Source organism: Trematomus bernacchii, unplaced genomic scaffold (genome assembly GCF_902827165.1).
Source record: "Trematomus bernacchii unplaced genomic scaffold, fTreBer1.1, whole genome shotgun sequence".
Lineage (NCBI taxonomy): Eukaryota > Metazoa > Chordata > Actinopteri > Perciformes > Nototheniidae > Trematomus > Trematomus bernacchii.
Window position 1 is genome coordinate 5,875,048 of NW_022987851.1, and position 17,474 is coordinate 5,892,521.

At 40.7% G+C, this 17,474-nt stretch overlaps 2 protein-coding genes across 5 annotated transcripts in view; one reads left to right on the forward strand and one right to left on the reverse strand.

Moving 5' to 3' along the window:
• The window catches only part of LOC117468802 (rho GTPase-activating protein 42), an 80,708-nt gene extending 77,953 nt beyond the window's left edge, over positions 1 to 2,755 (forward strand). For all 4 annotated transcript variants that reach the window (XM_034113098.1, XM_034113099.1, XM_034113100.1 and 1 more), the window contains one exon: positions 532 to 2,755. In XM_034113098.1, the coding sequence (XP_033968989.1) occupies positions 532 to 620 (89 nt within the window). In that variant the 3' untranslated portion in view covers positions 621 to 2,755. The remainder of the gene's footprint in view (positions 1 to 531) is intronic.
• Positions 1,912 to 15,616, reverse strand: pgr (progesterone receptor). Its single transcript, XM_034113104.1, has 8 exons — positions 14,860 to 15,616; positions 13,387 to 13,496; positions 12,487 to 12,603; positions 11,987 to 12,292; positions 7,056 to 7,200; positions 6,814 to 6,944; positions 3,231 to 3,388; positions 1,912 to 3,134 (listed from the first exon to the last, which is right to left on the reverse strand). The coding sequence occupies exons 1-8, from the start codon at positions 15,585 to 15,587 to the stop codon at positions 2,979 to 2,981; spliced, it is 1,851 nt and encodes a 616-aa protein (XP_033968995.1). The 5' UTR covers positions 15,588 to 15,616; the 3' UTR covers positions 1,912 to 2,978.
• Positions 15,617 to 17,474: the final 1,858 nt, after the last annotated feature.

A 17,474-nucleotide genomic window follows, 5' to 3' on the forward strand; every position in this document is an offset into this window, starting at 1 on the left:
TTTCCATGATGAGATGACTTGGCCCACAACCAGTGCAGCAGGTCACTGTAACCTCGTGATGGAAGGCACCAGCGCCTGTTCCTGTTAGCAGAGCCAGCAGCCAAACGCACAAACGTCAAAAAATACTCCCCTCCACTTACCAGCAGACAGAGTGCTTTTACTGCTCACCACATTAACAGGCCAGGTTTCTCTACACTCTTATAGAGCATATCCCTGCTTGATTATCTAAGCAGATCCATTTTTTTAAATGTTGCTGCATCTGTTAATGACTAACCTTGTTGTGTTTTATGGCTATATGTGTGTGATTAAGCAAGGAGATTCTGCCTTCAAGTGTGCTGAAATACTCCGCAGCGACTGAATCTAAAGAACAGTCTGACCCTGAGTCTTCTCACTCTGATTTAAATGTTTATTTTGTATGCCTAATAGCATTTTTCCCCAAGACTAGGAAATTGTGAAACCAAATACAGAATGTTAAAAGACTATTTCTCGCTTCCCTTTGCTTTAACTCTTTTCTTTCTTTTTGTCCTGTAGTGTATGCCTCTATTGAACCAGGCTGGCTCCAAGCAACATACGAGGGGAGAACAGGATTAATCCCTGAGAATTATGTCGTCTTCCTCTAACAAAGTCGGTAAACATGGCATCTTTTTCATGGTATCCATGAAAAACACAACACACAAAGTGGCAGATTTTCTTTTAATGTTGCTAATATTGCTGGTACTGACATTTCTGCATGTTATGCAGTCTAAGCAGATATCAAGCCAAGCAGTTCTTTAACATTTCAAACATGTACCTCTTTTTACTGTAATAACTTTATTGTGAAATGATTGGGGAATCCACAGAGATTCAGAAGTTAAGAAGAAATTGACATTATTGTAAAATGAAAATATATTACCCATCGACTGCACTGATGTTTTTAGTCCCAGTATTATCCAACAGAATCACAAAACAATCACGACTAATTTCACAAGTTTTATTCTCAGAAATATATTATATTTTACTTTGTCATTTATATCGACAGCACACTTTCTTTTAATCAAGCTTTTAATGGAAATCTGTAGTTTATTAAACATTTTCTGATAGCTGTAATTAAACAAACTGTGATTTAAAGTAATGATACAAATCTAATCTATTAGAGTCTAATAGAAAAAGCATTATGGGTTGCACCTTAACTGTCATGTTTATTGCCTGTGATCATTGTTCATCCACTGAACCTGCTCACTGCTGCAGTGCACTTTCTGTTAGCCACACGGTACTGTACTGTACAGTAATGCTCATGAGCTCTTTAGTAACTGCTAACCAGAAATATGTACTTTGTGTTTTTCTTACTATAAGTTATCACATCAATATATATGCCGTATGTAAAAATGTGTTTTTTATAATGTCATGAAGGTGGAGCTTTTAGCTTGAATGCCTTAATGTGGTACTGCTTACTGGTACGCTGTGTACTAGTAATGACAACTAGACATGTATCAGATTATAATATGTTAAAGATACCATTTAATATTGAATGTTCTATTACTGTCACAACCGTTTCAAAGTCCATAATTATCAAAGCTTCTGTGATACTTTGTCAGAAAGAAGAAGATAAAAGAAAATATAGACAACATAACTTCTACAATTAATACAAACTGAAAAATGATACCAAAGTAAGACCCCTGTGGTGACCGTAATGTTTTTTTTGAGATCCCGTGCTTGCCAAGATCAGGATGTTCTTTTCCATTTTCAACTTCAAGAATGCGAGGTGGCCTTGAACATTCATGCTGGAATAATACTCCCTTACAGTCTGAATTTGCAGGGGAAATTATATTCATATCCTTAATATGTAACGTGCGACACCCTTCTTTTTGTATGGCAAGCTTGTTTCCTTGCAATCATCTACTGTTCTTGACGGTGCATAAACATGTCTTTAAATAAACAGCGTGATTTATTCAAACTTTTGTCAACTTCTTTGTCACAGTTAACTTCTCACTGCAGTCAGAAAACCTTAATTACAACATGTACAACAGGATGAATAGTGAGAATGGATTGTTAGTGTGTCGACTGTTGGAGGCACACTAACACAACACTTGTGTCTTTATGCACCAACTATAGGGGGATGTTTTTCAATTAAAAGAGCTACAACTAGACTAGAGTATGTCCTAGTATGAAATACTTTCATTCCTATCCAAAGCTATATCAAAATATGTTTGCATTTCTATTATCCCCGCCAGGGAAGTTAGATTCAACATTTCTTTTCATTTTTTGTTAACTACAGCTCCAAAACAAAAGTCAGTATTTAGTTTAGAGTAAGAGCATGTGCCAAGGAGACAGTGACCAGTTGTTTTTATGCTGAGTCAGAAAAGTATTTCATTGTGACATTGTGAATTGAATGTATTAACGTACTGCGATCATTTCAAATGTGGCACACTTCTCCAATTGTCTGAATGTCTTTAATGAAGACATTTTTAGAATAAGTAACTGTATGAAAATAACACACTAAGGGCAAAAAGCCTTTGCGAAAATGTCCTCGTAGTTTTTATTTTTAACCCACTCAAGATCACAGTAAGTATATTATTTCTTATCAAATATTTTACTGATAGTTATCTTCCATGTTCTCCTCCCCTGAAGTAGTTGCAGTGAGTCACTCTAAAATGATTTCATTAATTAAGTGTCTTTGTTTACTGCATTTACTTTCACTAAGAATATAATCATGGTGAGAACATTGAATTGTAAACTTGTATTATTTTGTTTCTCTTTTGCAGCTTCAGTACAAACATCAGTATCTCTAATGGTTCTCAAAACCATTCATGCCTCTGAATTCATATGTTTCAAATAGATTATATTCAATATACTTAAAAGCATGTGGAAAGAACTCTGTTGCCCTTATAAAGTAAAAAGGCTGAAGTACTGACGGTCTTTACAAAGAATTCAGTAATCGTGTGATGAATAACCCCCTCACAAGATGTCTCCGCAGATTTGCGACGTGTTTGCTGGCATCTTCACTTGGAGTGGAAGGTGAGGGACCTCACCATGCCTGCCAGGACCTTGGGAAGCTGGGAGGCGATCACCTCCGTCATCATCTCTGGAAACTCCACTTTCATAGCGTCCGCCTGGATGAAGGTGCTCAGACAGAACAGGTTGACCTTTTTCACTATCTGTCAGGAGAGAGACATGCATGTTTGTCTTGGTGCTCATTAGGACAGCAGTTAGATAAAGACATGAATCAATGCTCAGATATGTAGAGGGCTTACATCATGCATGGCGTCCATCAGCTTGGTGAGGTGGTAGAACCTCTGGGAGCTGGCCACCAGGCCCTTCTCCCTCAAGTGTATCGCCTTCGTCAGCTCCCGGATGTAGTTCTGTCTCATGTCTTCAAACACTGCCTGGCTTTTGAGTCCCTCCAGAGGCACTGAGAACAGATGGGACAAATATAAATAGAATTAAAAAAATTCTCTAAAACAGATGTTTCCTAAGGGGGAGCAGTCCGTTGCAGGGTAGGACAAGGGAATGGAAATCAAACTAAATGTCTTTAGTTGTTTAAAGATCAAAATATAATAGCATAAATGTGTGTTTTTTGGTTTGATATATTCGTAAGATACAGTAGATTTGGGGATGTCTGCTATTTTCCCACTTTCCCAGTCAGAAACTAATAAATGCTTTAGGACAGACGTGTTTTATGTACTTGGTATTTTACTCTAAAAGCATGTCAAACCATCGTAGTGGGTTATTTCTGCTCAATTCCTCTAAAGCCTCTAAAGCAGGGCAATTTTTTCAACATCCTCCGAGGGCCGTACAAATTATTGTCCTCTGCTTAAAAATACTAAAATCACAGCCCATTCATTTGGCCTTTCTTTCATGCTGTGCAAAAAAAAAGCAACCTCTTAATCCAGATATCTTACCATGACTCGCGTATGCATGCACGTGCACGGTTGTGGCATGACCACCAAAACAGAAAGATATGGACACAAGATGTGTGCAAATGTATTTAGTTTCCTATCCATGTGAACATGATTTAAGTGGGGGGGGGACCTAACCTCCTCTAGGGGGGACCGGGGGCATGCTCCCCCGGGAAGATTTTTTTTTAAATGTTGAAGTTAAAAGCATCAATCTGGTGCATTTAGGAGATCTATGGATACATCTCTCAACACCCACATTAAACAGAACTGTAAGCAGATTTTATTTTTCTTTATGGATATTTTACAAATCACTCTCCTTTTAAATTGTATTCTTGTTTATTAATAACAACTTTGTTTTACTGTCATATAGTATTTTATACCTGTTTACTTTATTCTCTTGTGTTTTTATAACTATAATGATCAGTGGCGGCCGGTCCATAGGGGCGCTAGGGGCGCCGCCCCACCTCTTCCCATATTGAAAAAAAAAAAAAAAAAAAAAAATTAAAATTAAAATAAAAAAAAAAAAAATATGTTTAAAAAAATATATATATTTTTATTTTTATTTTTAATGAACAAGGTAAATATTATATAATTGGTATCAGTAAAATGTATAATCTACAATAAAATCTCGTTTAAAATTGTGTTACGATGTCTAAAGTTACTGATAAGTCACATGTTTCCTGCCTGGCCTTGCCCATGCACCTTCTCTCGTCTGGGCGCTAAGAGAGGAGCCTTCAACCAGTGCAGCAGCAGCCACTAGCAGCTGACTGTTGCTATCTGTAACGTGTAAACTATGCCGCGAAAATATAATTTCAGCCAATCAGCGTCGTCAAAGATGACGGTCACCGGGCGCCAATGTCAGCGCCCAGTGCAGTCTGTGAGTAGTTTGGACAGTGACTCGTATCCGGTTGACGCAGTAGTTGATGAGGATGGCTTCGTGTGCAGGTGGAGTCTCCGGACCTCGGTCCCCGCCTAATTCTGTTCAAGAGCTAATCTCCAATCCTTTCGAAAGGAGAAGTTTGGCAGATAAATTGTTGCTTAAAGACCTTGGACCGGACCAACCCGATTTGAATATATCGCAGCAATCTCGTGAAAAAGACAAAATTTATACACGAGGCTTCACAAGTAGCTGGTACACAAGAAAGGCTTGGCTAGCTGGATGCAAACATGTAAATGCTGTCTTTTGTTTCCCATGCTTGGATATCACTTTATATGTAGAGAGGAGGTTTCCCATGGTTGTTAGAAGTTTATTAATAAGTGGGCATTTATCACAGAAGTGATTGTTCTGTCTCCACGTTTGTTGCATTGTCTGTGATGTATTTTCCAACGGTTATAGCTCCTGTTCTGTCCCAGCAACACTACACGGTTTGCAGCTCCACCACATTTTTGGTTTATCTTCGGTGTCGCTTAAAATCTGCTTCCCATCGGACTAAAACCTCCACGTAATCTGAAGACAGATACTTGAAGTTATTTAAACCTTTTGCAAACGTTATGTTCTTTCTTGCTCTAGCCTTGCCAGTTACATTGTACATAACACATATATTATCATTATGCTAAGTGGTTGTTCGTGTTAGACGATGTAGCTTTTTCATTTCTGAGTTATTGCTATATGTAAATAAGCCTGTTTGTAAATAATCCTCAGAGAAACAAAGAAAAAACACAATTTATGACATTTTGTGCTGTGGTTATTTTTTTTAAATTGCATTTATTCACAGTTCAGTTTGAAATGCTGTAGTGACTTGTATTGAACCACTTAAATATTTATAATTAATGCTACTGAAAAGATGCTATTAATTTTATATCTCACATGCAGTTCACTGTAAAGCTACTTGGTGAAGGTGTTGGTTCATAAAACATGAACAGTTTTAAGAAAGAAAAAAACAGACCAGTTCTGAGAACACAAATTCCTGGTAAAGTAGTAGATGTTCAGGTTGATAAATAATATTTTCCACACTGAAGATTATGGAGGTATTGATCAGTCTTCTCATATTTTTAAGCCTCGATTTCTCCTTTCCCCCCCCCCTCTAACATCACCAGAAGTCATCATTTAAGGGGTCATTTCTCGAAAAAAAACTCCGGGGGGAAACCCCCCGGACCCCCCGGGTAGGTCACTTACGGTACGTCAAGAGCCCCACCAAAAAAAAAGACCACCGGCCGCCACTGATAATGATCATATAAAGATGTGCCTTTACCTCACTGGTTGTAGAAAAAGCTTCTTATATTCGTTAGCATAGCTAGCTAACAAGATGCTAATAACAACAAAGTTATTGACTGTATGATCAGTATGACAGATGAACAGATCGCCACTGGGCTTTCAACTAAAGACACAGCCACGCAAAAACTGCGGCATGTGTACGGCTCCTTATCTGAAGTGCCAGAGCCGCAATGATTCTGGTGCTCCGTCAGCACTACACCCCTGTCAGACGACCGTGTTGTGTTCAAGGACCCTGACCTTGGCCAGGAAAAACAGGCACTCGCTTGTTTAATTATTTTGCGGTCTAGATTTCTTTAATTTTTTTCTATTTTGCGTGTGTTTATAAATTACCTCCAGGGCCGTACCAAATGGTCTCGCGGTCCGTATACGGCCCGGAGGCCGGAGGTTCCCCACCCCTGCTCTAAAGGATTAAATAACTTTATCATGATCTAGGAAATTAAGCGAAACTAGGCAATTAAACTAAGGGGGGGGGGGGGGGGGGGTCAAGGCTTTTTCCAAGCCTTGACTGTTGTTTTTCAGTGAAAAACTAGGTCTTGTTAGCAGCTGCTACATAAATCTATTCAAGGTCCACTCCCCCCGTACAACACTCCCTTTATTGTGCGGCTCATGATCATTGAAGCTTCACATCTCTTACAACATTGTATTCTGTGTAAAGTCAAACAAGAAGATCAACATGAGGGTACAACGTGAGTCATCTGATGCAGGAAGTGTTGTTGCTTTTACCTGTGTTGAGTAATATTATGGCTTTCATGCAGAGAAACTCCTCGCGGCTAACTTGAAGGTTTGCAAACTCCTGAGGGATGAACTGTATCGCCAGGCACAGCTCGTAAATCGGAGATCTGCTCATTTGCTCCCTGACAGACAAAAAAAAAAACTGATTTACGATTCTGAACAATCAAGAGCCTATTTTTCATCCAAAATAATTAAAGTTTGGGAAACAAATGTGTTTAATGATAGTTACTTACTGACTGAGAACCAGATCAGGTGCAAAGTATAAATATTCATTGGTGACATTCTGATAGGAGCGCCACCCAAGAGAGAACACCATCAGGTTCACCCACGAGTACTGGATGAGGGTCATCTGATCCGTGATGTGAAGATTACGAAACCCTTTGAAGAAAAAAGAAAATTCAATATTCATTTATTTTCCCACAGTATATGCCACCATTTCATTTCATTTTTATTTGTTCCGCTCATGGTACGCAAAACCCAATGTACAATAATGGCCAACAAAACACGTCTCGACAAACACACCATTGAGCGAAAAGGAGCAGGGAGAATAAACAAATCTTATACCTGCTCCTTTCTAAAAAAAAAAATAGAAATAGATGGTCTGTCCTTCATATTTCTTTTTCACAGCCAAACTTATTCACAGCAACAACGACACCAAAACATCACATGTATAAGGAAAAGGAAAAGTGCAACACCCTCATCTGATCAGATGAGTAATGTAAATGCAGGGTGAGGGTTGCATGGATGTGAATGTGTGAGGGTGTTGAGGTGCACAAAGTAAAGCAACAACAGCATATACTCAACAAAACCGGGGGCCTGCAGGGAAAAGCAGAGAGACCACAGAGAGGAGCAGAGAGGCTTTAAATAGGGCACCAGACCCAGGTGCCCTGAGTTACTACAATCAGTGCAATCAATGCAGCACAGACAGGACAGCCACATCCTCTCCACTGATGGACCCACAGGGGCATCACAGCCCCCCCCTTAAGACGGGGCCCCAAAGGGGTCCACGACCAACCAACATCCTCCTTAACTCCACTGCCTTTATGTCCCACTCCCCCTTGTCCTCTTTGCTCAGCATCCTCCACATCTCTCCGGCCTTCTTGGAGATCTCTGTGATGGAGATGCCGGGGTTCTCAGACCTGATTCTCTCTCGGCTGACGTTGAGCCACAGCATGTAGGCGCTCATCGGCCTCTTGGGCGCGCTAACCTCCTTCGGCCTCCTCTTCCTCTCTTTGCAGGGTTTCCTCTCTTTCTTCCCCCTCTTCTTCTTCTAGGCATCGTGCTGGTCTTCGTCCGAGTCGCTGTACTCGTCGATCTTACCCTTCATGCCCTCTTTGAAGCCTCTGTTCTTGATGTTGAGCTTCTTGGCATTTACAAAGTCAAACAGTTTGTCGTATTCTTCTCTTTCAATGCTCCTGAAGGTAAACTGATTTCCCTGCTGGATCTCTGAGTGAGGAAGAGTCTCCTCGTCTTCCTCCTCCTTTGACACAGACGAAGGGAGATCAGGCAGTGAGACCACCTGTTCAACAACACTTTTCCTACCCTCCGAAACAGGCAGGTCAGTAGACATCCTACGGCTCTGCGCACGCGTAACAGTACAAACACCCTTGGAAATTGCAAACCGCCCTCATCTGGCTCCACAGATGCCAACGGTCTGGAAACCACCACAGGCGGTGGCACACCAGCCCACACAGCACTACCAGCGAGATCGTTGCCCAAAATCATCTGTACCCCATCAATTGGCAACGCGGGACGCACGCCGATAGACAACCCCCCGCACCAACTCACAATCCAGCACTATTGTATGACGTGACACGGGAATCAAGCCCATCTCCATGCCCTTCATCAACACAAAATCCCCAGTCTCTGACGAAAAAGGCAACACTGACTCAACAATAAATGAGTATCTAGCTGCTGTGTCACGCAACACCTTAATCGGAACATACTTGTCACTACCGACTACTGATACAACGGCTTCCGTTATGAACGGCTCAAAACCAGAACCCACATCCAAGTCGGCACAAACCAGCTTCTTATCAGGCACCATGCCACTGCTAATTTTACTCTAGCATAGTCCAAAGCATTTTCGCCACAAACAGCTGAATAGGCCTCCTGTGCTTGCCCAGTGAAGTAACAGCACTCTGTCCGAATCTGATCAGTTTCTTGCCTCTGCTATGCTGAATTTTTTTTACTCTATTTGAAAAATAGAGTAAAAAAAATGTCAGGGTCACGCTCATTAAACTTCGGCACTAACCGCAAGTATGAAATAATATCGCCACTACCTGATGCCGACCTATCAGAACCATCCTCCACCGGAGAAAGCTTGCCCTCTCCAATCAGCCGTAATCTAGCATGTTCCACCTCACATTTAATCTTCTCCACCTCTAAACGCTTCTCTACCTCCTGCTGCTGACCCCTCAACTCCAACTGCAACCTCTCCTGCTCCAACCTCAATTTCTCCTGCTCCAACCTCAACTCCAACTGCAACCTCTCCTGATTAAACTGCATGGTCAAAAGCTCCTTTTGCTGCTCGAACGTCAAACCAGCTGTCTGAACCACTACCGGCACGACCCCTGCCGCACCAGACTCACCCTTCTGCAACACCCCCTGCTCAAACAAAGATGACACAATGACAGCTTTAAATCTCATGTTTCAATATGCTCAATATATACAATTTCAGAATCAAACAGAGCACTCTCATAATAACGTAACACTATCAGAGACTGGATATATCCCCCCTCCCTCTCCCCTCTGGTCGCTACAATGTGGAAAATAAATTACGGGCCAAAAGTTTTATCTACAAGTATTAAAAGTAAGCAGAGGACACCAAACCAACTGAGACCTGTCTGTCCGCTGCATCTACGCACACACTGTCCACACACACCTACACCACACACACGCACCTACAGCTCGTAAAGCATATAATCAGGCTACAGCCGTTGTGTATTTTATTATACACAGACTCTTTGTTTGTAGATATCTACTAAACTAAAGCAAATAAAGAGAGTAGGCCTGTTATACTGAGTGATATTATACACACTGCTCTGCTTTCTGCACGGACCTCACAGCTGTTCTCACTGTAAACATCGCGTCGCGATGAAAGCAGTTAATAGAATAATATCCAGGGGATGCATGCAGAACTGTCATTGGCTGAGATATGTCCGGCCGTTGCGTCACGACTCTTTGAAACATCACTGTTGCCGGAAATGCATCCACGAAGGAGCCGTGGAGGACCGTGGAGGACCCATCAGTGTATCCTCGGTTATAGCTCCTCCAGAGAGCCTCCTCGACGCTCGATCCTCGGTCCTCGAGGTGCATTTAGAGAAATGAGATGTCCTTCAACATGGCGAGCTAAAATTCATTTCCGGGTCACTACCGGAGGACCGAGGAGTCGAGGAGGGGGATTTGATGAAATGAGAACGGGCCCATGTGCTCTGAGCACTACACAAACTTTTAACCAAATAACCCGTCGGACGAACCCCCATTTGTTACGACCTGGCTCAAAAGGCCATAACAAAGAGGAGACACACCATATCAACGGTTACTAAAATATATTTATTTAACCAAACAATTCAAATTAGCCAAATCAAATGAAGTGCAACAATAAGTAAAGCATGAGGTGTGGACGTCAGTGGTGTAAATGCAGGGTGAGGGTTGCATGGACGTGTATGTGTGAGGGTGTTGAGGTGCACAAAGTAAAGCAACTAAAGTAACAACAGCATATACTCAACAAAACCGGGGGCCTGCAGGGAAAAGCAGAGAGACCACAGAGAGGAGCAGAGAGGCTTTAAATAGCTGCAGGGCACCAGACCCAGGTGCCCTGAGTTACTACAATCAGTGCAATCAATGCAGCACAGACAGGACAGCCACACCCTCTCCACTGATGGACCCACAGGGGCATCACAATGTACAAAATAAAAAGTTTAGGCCCTAAAACCGAGCCCTGTGGGACACCACATTCTATGTTCATCCACTCCGATGTACTACCAGCAAATTCTACATATTGTTGTCTGTTATCTAAATAACTTTTTAACCAATCTATAACTACTCCTCACACCATATCTATGTAATTTCGAAATTAATAGGTTATGGTCTATGGTGTAAAATGCCTTTTTTGAGTCAATAAATACACCTATTGTGTATTTCTTTCTTTCTATAGCTGTTGTAATTTCTTCGGTTATTTTCATTAAAGCTAAAGCTGTAGATCGATTCTTCCTAAATCCATACTGACTCTCAATAACTCATTTTTTTCAATAGAATTATCACATTTTTGGACAAACAATTTTTCAAGGACCTTGGAAAATTGTGAAAGCAAGGACACTGGTCTGCAGTTAGTACATTGGCCTTTGTCCCCTGTTTTAAAAAGTGGGATAACTTTTGCTATTTTCATGCTATCTGGAAAAATACCTGTCTGAAATGAAAGATTAAAGATGTAGCTGAGCGGTTTAATTATACAGTCAATAGTCGTTTTCACTATTGTCATGTTGATCCCATCACTATCAGTCGAAGTCTTATTTTTGCATTTGTCTACAATGGATCTAATTTCATAACAAAACATCAGTGTGCTCCTGATAGGGGTATTGTGATAAACTGGCATTGAAGATAACCTAGATAAAAAAATGCAAATATTGATATTATGTCAGGAAAACAGTCATGATAATCTTTTGTAAATATTACGCATCTTAAATAGTTTTTGTTTTGCTGCTCTCCTTTTGTCTCCCCCAATTCCCCACACACAAATTAGTAAATGTTTTTTCCAAAAGCGAGACATAAGCAAAGAAATCACAGTTTCTGAATTGAACAGAAAGCATTACAGTATTTTATTCCTAAAGACATCCCAATAATATCCTTTTTGTGACTGCTTTTGACCAAGATAATTACGGTATTTTATTCTTAAAGACATCACAATAATAGCCTTTTTGTGCCTGCTTTTGACCAAGATAATTGTAAAGTGAAAATCTAACAGCTCTAAATCATACCCAGTGGTGATCCACTTTGGTTTTTTAACACAATTTATATCCACTTACAGCCTTATTGCTAAAAAAAACCTGTACAAAGCCTTCTAACTCTGTCGGTGGTTAAGGCTGTGAGACCTTCGGCGTGGGCTGCCAGTGCATCCCCATGGCGACCACAGTGGTGACCCTGAGCTGCAGAGAGACGTTACCTGGGAGAGTCTTGGACCACTTGACGATCCACACCAGCTGTTTCTCACACAGCCTGTTGAGGCTGTTGAGCAGAATGTGGGGCCCGTCGGTCTGGGCGCTGTTGAATCCGGAGTACATGATCTCTGGTTCGATGTTTTCCAGGATACTGAGGATCTGTTGGGAGAGCTGCTCCTCGCGGACGCCTGGTATGCACGACATGGAGGTCAAGGTGTGATTTTCGTTGGATATGGCAATGTGTGACTGGAACATCAGGGACGGGGCCAAACTGAAGGCTTTCAAGGCCCCGAAACGCTTCAGCTTCCTGCCTGTGACAGACGTGCAAGGCCTGGTTAGATTTAGGGACAAAGAGCACAAGTTGTGCCCATACAACAACAGAGGGCTTTTCCATGCCAAGTTAATTTATCAATCTTAACATCCTCTTTGATGCTAACCATGAATTCTGAATTAGTGTTACATAATCAGTTTCATATCTGGGAAAATAAATCCAACCACTCGTTACCTCCTAGCATCATTCCCGCTTGATAGCACTTCCGGAGGCGACACGCAGGGCAATTTTTCCTCCGAATTTTGTCCACAATGCAGTCGTTTCGCCCAGCGCAGAGATAGCTGTGATGGCCTGTTGAGTGAAAGGATACAGACAAGAACACCATTTTATGAGGACTTGATCTTAAAATAAGCAGCGAGGGGTAGAGGCATAATGAGGGGAGGAAAGGTGTTGAAGGGCTCTTGACTATTAACATGGCTACTCCATCCACACAGAATCAATGTTCTGAGGAGAGATCTAAAGAAGAAAATTAGATAGAGGCAAGGCTGTGAGGACAGAGTGACACGGCCATGGTGAGACATAGTGGCTCTTATGTATCTCGCGTTGCAAGATAACATGAAAAACAAGTCCAAGCAAGGAACACAGTGAACACTAGTCAATGTGATACTGTTGCTAATGACCTTCTGCTAAAAAAAAAAACTGCTAGAGATGGTCAGTCCAAATTGATGTGGTAACTCCCTATCATTATCATTTACCGGAGACGTGTGATAGCACACATCACAGATTAGATTTCCTGAGTGTTTTTTATTAAATGTTTTATCTTGGATTTTTTTTTCCAAGGAAATCTTCAAACTGATCAACAGTTGACAGTTGGCATGGCGGACACATTTTCATTTGCAGGAACCATACAAATCAAGTTGTATTATACAACATGTATTGTGTAATATCAACAATGTAAATACACTGGTACTAACAGTACAAAGGCTGGGGGGAAAAGATCTGCTGTAGAGCTGATAGGTTTCAGGATTGATGGAATATGTGAACAAAAGGAGATGAAAACGGATTTGTGCTTGAAATTATTAGAATGTTGAACATACAATGTCCTGAAGTAGTTAAAAAAAATGCTCTGCTCACCCTCAACTGCTCTTTTAAAAAATACTTTACAGCTCCCGCAGGTTAAGACTCCATAGTGGCAACCAGACGCCTCATCCGCACAGATCACACACTGTCTCTGAGGTGGCATTCTGAAATAAGGAAGAAATGCATACATTAATGAACTCACATATGAACTAAATGTATATAAAAATTGCAAAAATTACCATTCTGTTTTTGAGCAGAACAACCTAATTTTATCTCCATTTAAACATTTGGGTAAAATGTACAATATATTGTAATGAAGTCACATAAAGGGATAAATCATCTGAGCCAACCCTAATTAATTTAAAGGCAATAACTAAATGTTGTTTTAATTAGACATTCACACTTGCCTTAATGGATGGTTTGTTTAACCCTTGAGGGTATTTTAAGCTAATTAAAGAGTCCTCTTTGTATATTTGCAAAGTAAGGTATAAGACTTAAGGACCATTAAGGACCAATTGTGTAGGCATATATAGATGTGGGTAAAAAGAAAAAGATGGTTTAAAAAAAATGTCCTTCTCATAACTCAAATTCGACCGAATAGGATTAGATATTTTCATTTACTTTTACTTGTTTTTAAAACGATTGAAACCTTTTCATGAAATGTTAGATTAGTTCAGGTTCAGGTTATTTATTTGTACCCGTAGGTAGATTCTGTTTGCAGAGAAAAAGACAAGGGTTCCATCCTGACACTAAAAACAAACACAAACAACAGACACATCTCTAATAAAAGGAATAGTAAAAGTACAAGTATACCCTGCTCAACCAAATCTCAAAATATTTTAAAAACATTTTAAGAAGGAAAACACTAGTACAAACATGGACATTCAAAATTCACAATTAAATAAATAAATAAAAATAGGCATCTGTGTGACAGCTGCTGGGATAAAACTGTTTTTATACCGCTTCGTTCTACTCCTAACAAGTAACCTCCAGCCCGAAGGAAGAAGCTTAAATTCTGAGTGCAGAGGGTGGGAGTCATGGTCTAATATGGAGCTGGATAACCGCTTTAACTGCCTGAGGTACAGGGTCTCCAGGTTTAGCTGTGGCTCACCAATCAGTCTGCTGGACCACTTTATGATAATATAGTTTTAGAAATTAAGAGTTTTAGAGTTGTTTTATTCCACTTTCTCTGCCACGGCAATGGCCGGACCGACTGATAAACATGTAATTGTGCTTTGGAAAAACCCATCCCCTATCATGTCCTATAATTGGATTCTTTAATGTCTGATCATCAGATGATGTGCATATAGGCCTAATTTGTCAAAGCTATTGCAAAACTGTCCATGCTCCATTATCAAGTTAAAAAAGCAGAATGTATTTTTTTGCAGAATTGTTGTTGAAAAAACTATTTCTATATCACTTGAACTATCACCTAACCATTATGTAAACTTTATTTTAACGGTCAGGTGGTAGGCCTACTTAGTTTTTCTATCTACGTCAAGTTGAGTGTTTTGTAGTCATAATTACCCGGGGTACGCGGAATATGGTGATGGGTTCCTTCGAATCATGGCCTGGTTCTGGATCCCCTCATAGCCGTTTTGTGTGAACTGGTCATCGTTCATCCCCACGGACTGGCACCAGTACTGGGTCTCAGGCGGAGACGGCTGCATCTGCCAACGGGGAACTTCGCTCTTGTACATGGCCAGTGGCTGCTGGGCTGCGTGCGTAATGGCATCAAAGTTTCCAACAGCCTTCCCGGACACATCGCACCTGGAGTCGGCCCTCACCTGGATGAGCGCCGGAAGCTGATCTGGCTGGTTCAGGTCCATCAGGAAGTTTGGAGACCCCTCCAGCCTCGGCCTCGCTGCAGCCGGGGAGAAGCTCGCGGACTCCCCGTCACTGAGCCTCAGCTGCTGCTTCCTGTCGGTGGCACAGCAGGTGTCCAGATCAGGAATCTCCGGTGATGTGTCGAAGTTGGGAATGGGGCTGTTCATAAGCACAGAAGGCTCTTTTTCATCTTTGATTAAATTAAATGCTCCTGTTGATGTGGAGAAGCTTACATTTGCGCCTGGCAAAGTTTCGGTTGTGGCCACATGTGTCCTCTGAACGTCCCACTGCACAGTGTCACACTTCAGATAGTCACTGCTACGGTCATAAAAATGTTTTCCCGCAAGTGAACCATCGAGTAATGGAAATGGAAAGGAATCAGCCATCGTAGTGATGGTGCTCATTCTTCCGTGTGTGTTATTGTCCATTTGCTGATCCTGGGAGCGCGCAGCAGAGACTGGAGTGCCCGGAGGTTGGATGATGTGTGATGAAAAGCTGCTCAGAGGCTCTCCTGTAATCCTCCTCCCCGTCGAAAAAGGATCTGGCCACGTCTTTTTCTCACATGGGAGTCTATTCCATGCAATTTAACTACGCTTCAGAAACAGATAAGAAAACCAACTCTTATCCTTTTGATGATGAGGGATCAGCAGAGAGATTGTAAACCTTTAAATTAATTGAACCCATATTTAAGTCAATTTCAAATATAATTCCTTGTTCTGGTTTAAGGTGTCATGTTTCAAAGTTGAATATACGTGTCCTTTAAATAGATCTCCAATAGCCTTCCTCACAATTAAATAGTTATTCCTTCAAAGGATGCCAGAGGAAGAGTCAATGCATCAGAGTTGTTGGAGATGTATGCAGTTACACAACCCTTACAGCCGACCTAAAGTAAAGTAGCCAGCCAATGAGAATGGATCACTTCAATGTCAAGGGCCAACAGTCTCCACCCCACTGTTCATGGATAAGGTAAACGCTAGGATATTGTTGGCCAAATAAGAAACTATTGAGACTGGGTGCCTTCCGAAGAGGAGAGAATGGCTCTTTTAAATCAGTTAAAAACCTCAAAATCTCCCTCATCCTTTGAAAGTCAAGACCCAGATGTATGTTGTCCATTTTAATAGGTTATGTAGATCTTTTAATTTTTAGGTAATGTTGGCAGGTTGACAGGTTGGAGAATAGTAACACAAAATCACTACATGAGATTTTGGTTTAAAGTTGTATTTACCACTTTGGTACATCTTCCAATCTCAGTGACAGTGAACTGTTAAAGTAAATTATTGAGGGTTAGAAAAAAAGTCTGTAATGAAGTCAATACAACAGCTTTATGCTACAACTAATAATTCTAATACAAAATATAAAACATATCTAAAAGGAAAATATTAATAAATCAGCAGGGTTGAACTGTCAATTCAGGTTACTTTTTCCATTTCTAGTTAATGGTTTGACATTTAAACTTTTGCATCATTAATACAATGGTTTTAATATGTTTTTATATATAATTATTAATGTAGGCCACATTTTTTTTTCTTAGTTGTGATTTAATTTTAATTTACATTTCTGTTATCTTGGTAAGATAGTTTCTTGGTTTGGATAACATTTCACTATTCAAGTTAATCAGCTGAGTGAGGATGTTGCTGATTAATGTGCTAATGATGCACACATAGGCCTTGGCCCCAATCTCCTACGTCATATGTCAGACGATAATCAGAGGGGATTCTCATGTGGTGGAGCACATGATTATTGGATAACTGTTTCACATTCAAATCTACATGATGTGTTCTTCAAATGCTGTAATGGTCTACTTTTCAGACAAGGCTTTTATCTGTAGATGTTACGCTTATCTTGACAACAACCAGCAACAAGTCTTATGCAACCTAATCTGTATCCTTTTTTTAAACAGATTTCAACTTTAACACTGGGAGTAAATGGATTTTATCAAGCTCTAAAATAAACTGTAATTATGTTTTGATGTAATAGCTGCCATGTTCACCGCTGATTCTTTCTTGGAAGCTCATAAATGTTTCACAGTAGCTTAAATCTGGTGGTAGCTTTAGCGCCCGACTGATGGAGATAAGCTGTTCGTCTACCTGACACAGGTCAGCCTGTTCTCCACATTGTGTTTTGCTGCACAGCATTAATCAGAGAGCACAGCAGCATCTGCTGCAACACTTTCAATAACCCATAAACCCTCTGTTCCCAATTAGCTGAAGATAATCAAAACATATTTGAATTCAATTATTTAATAGTATGCTTACAGTAAGTGATCAACATTTCTTGAACACTACATTAAAACATCTTAAAGTTAATGTCCGGAA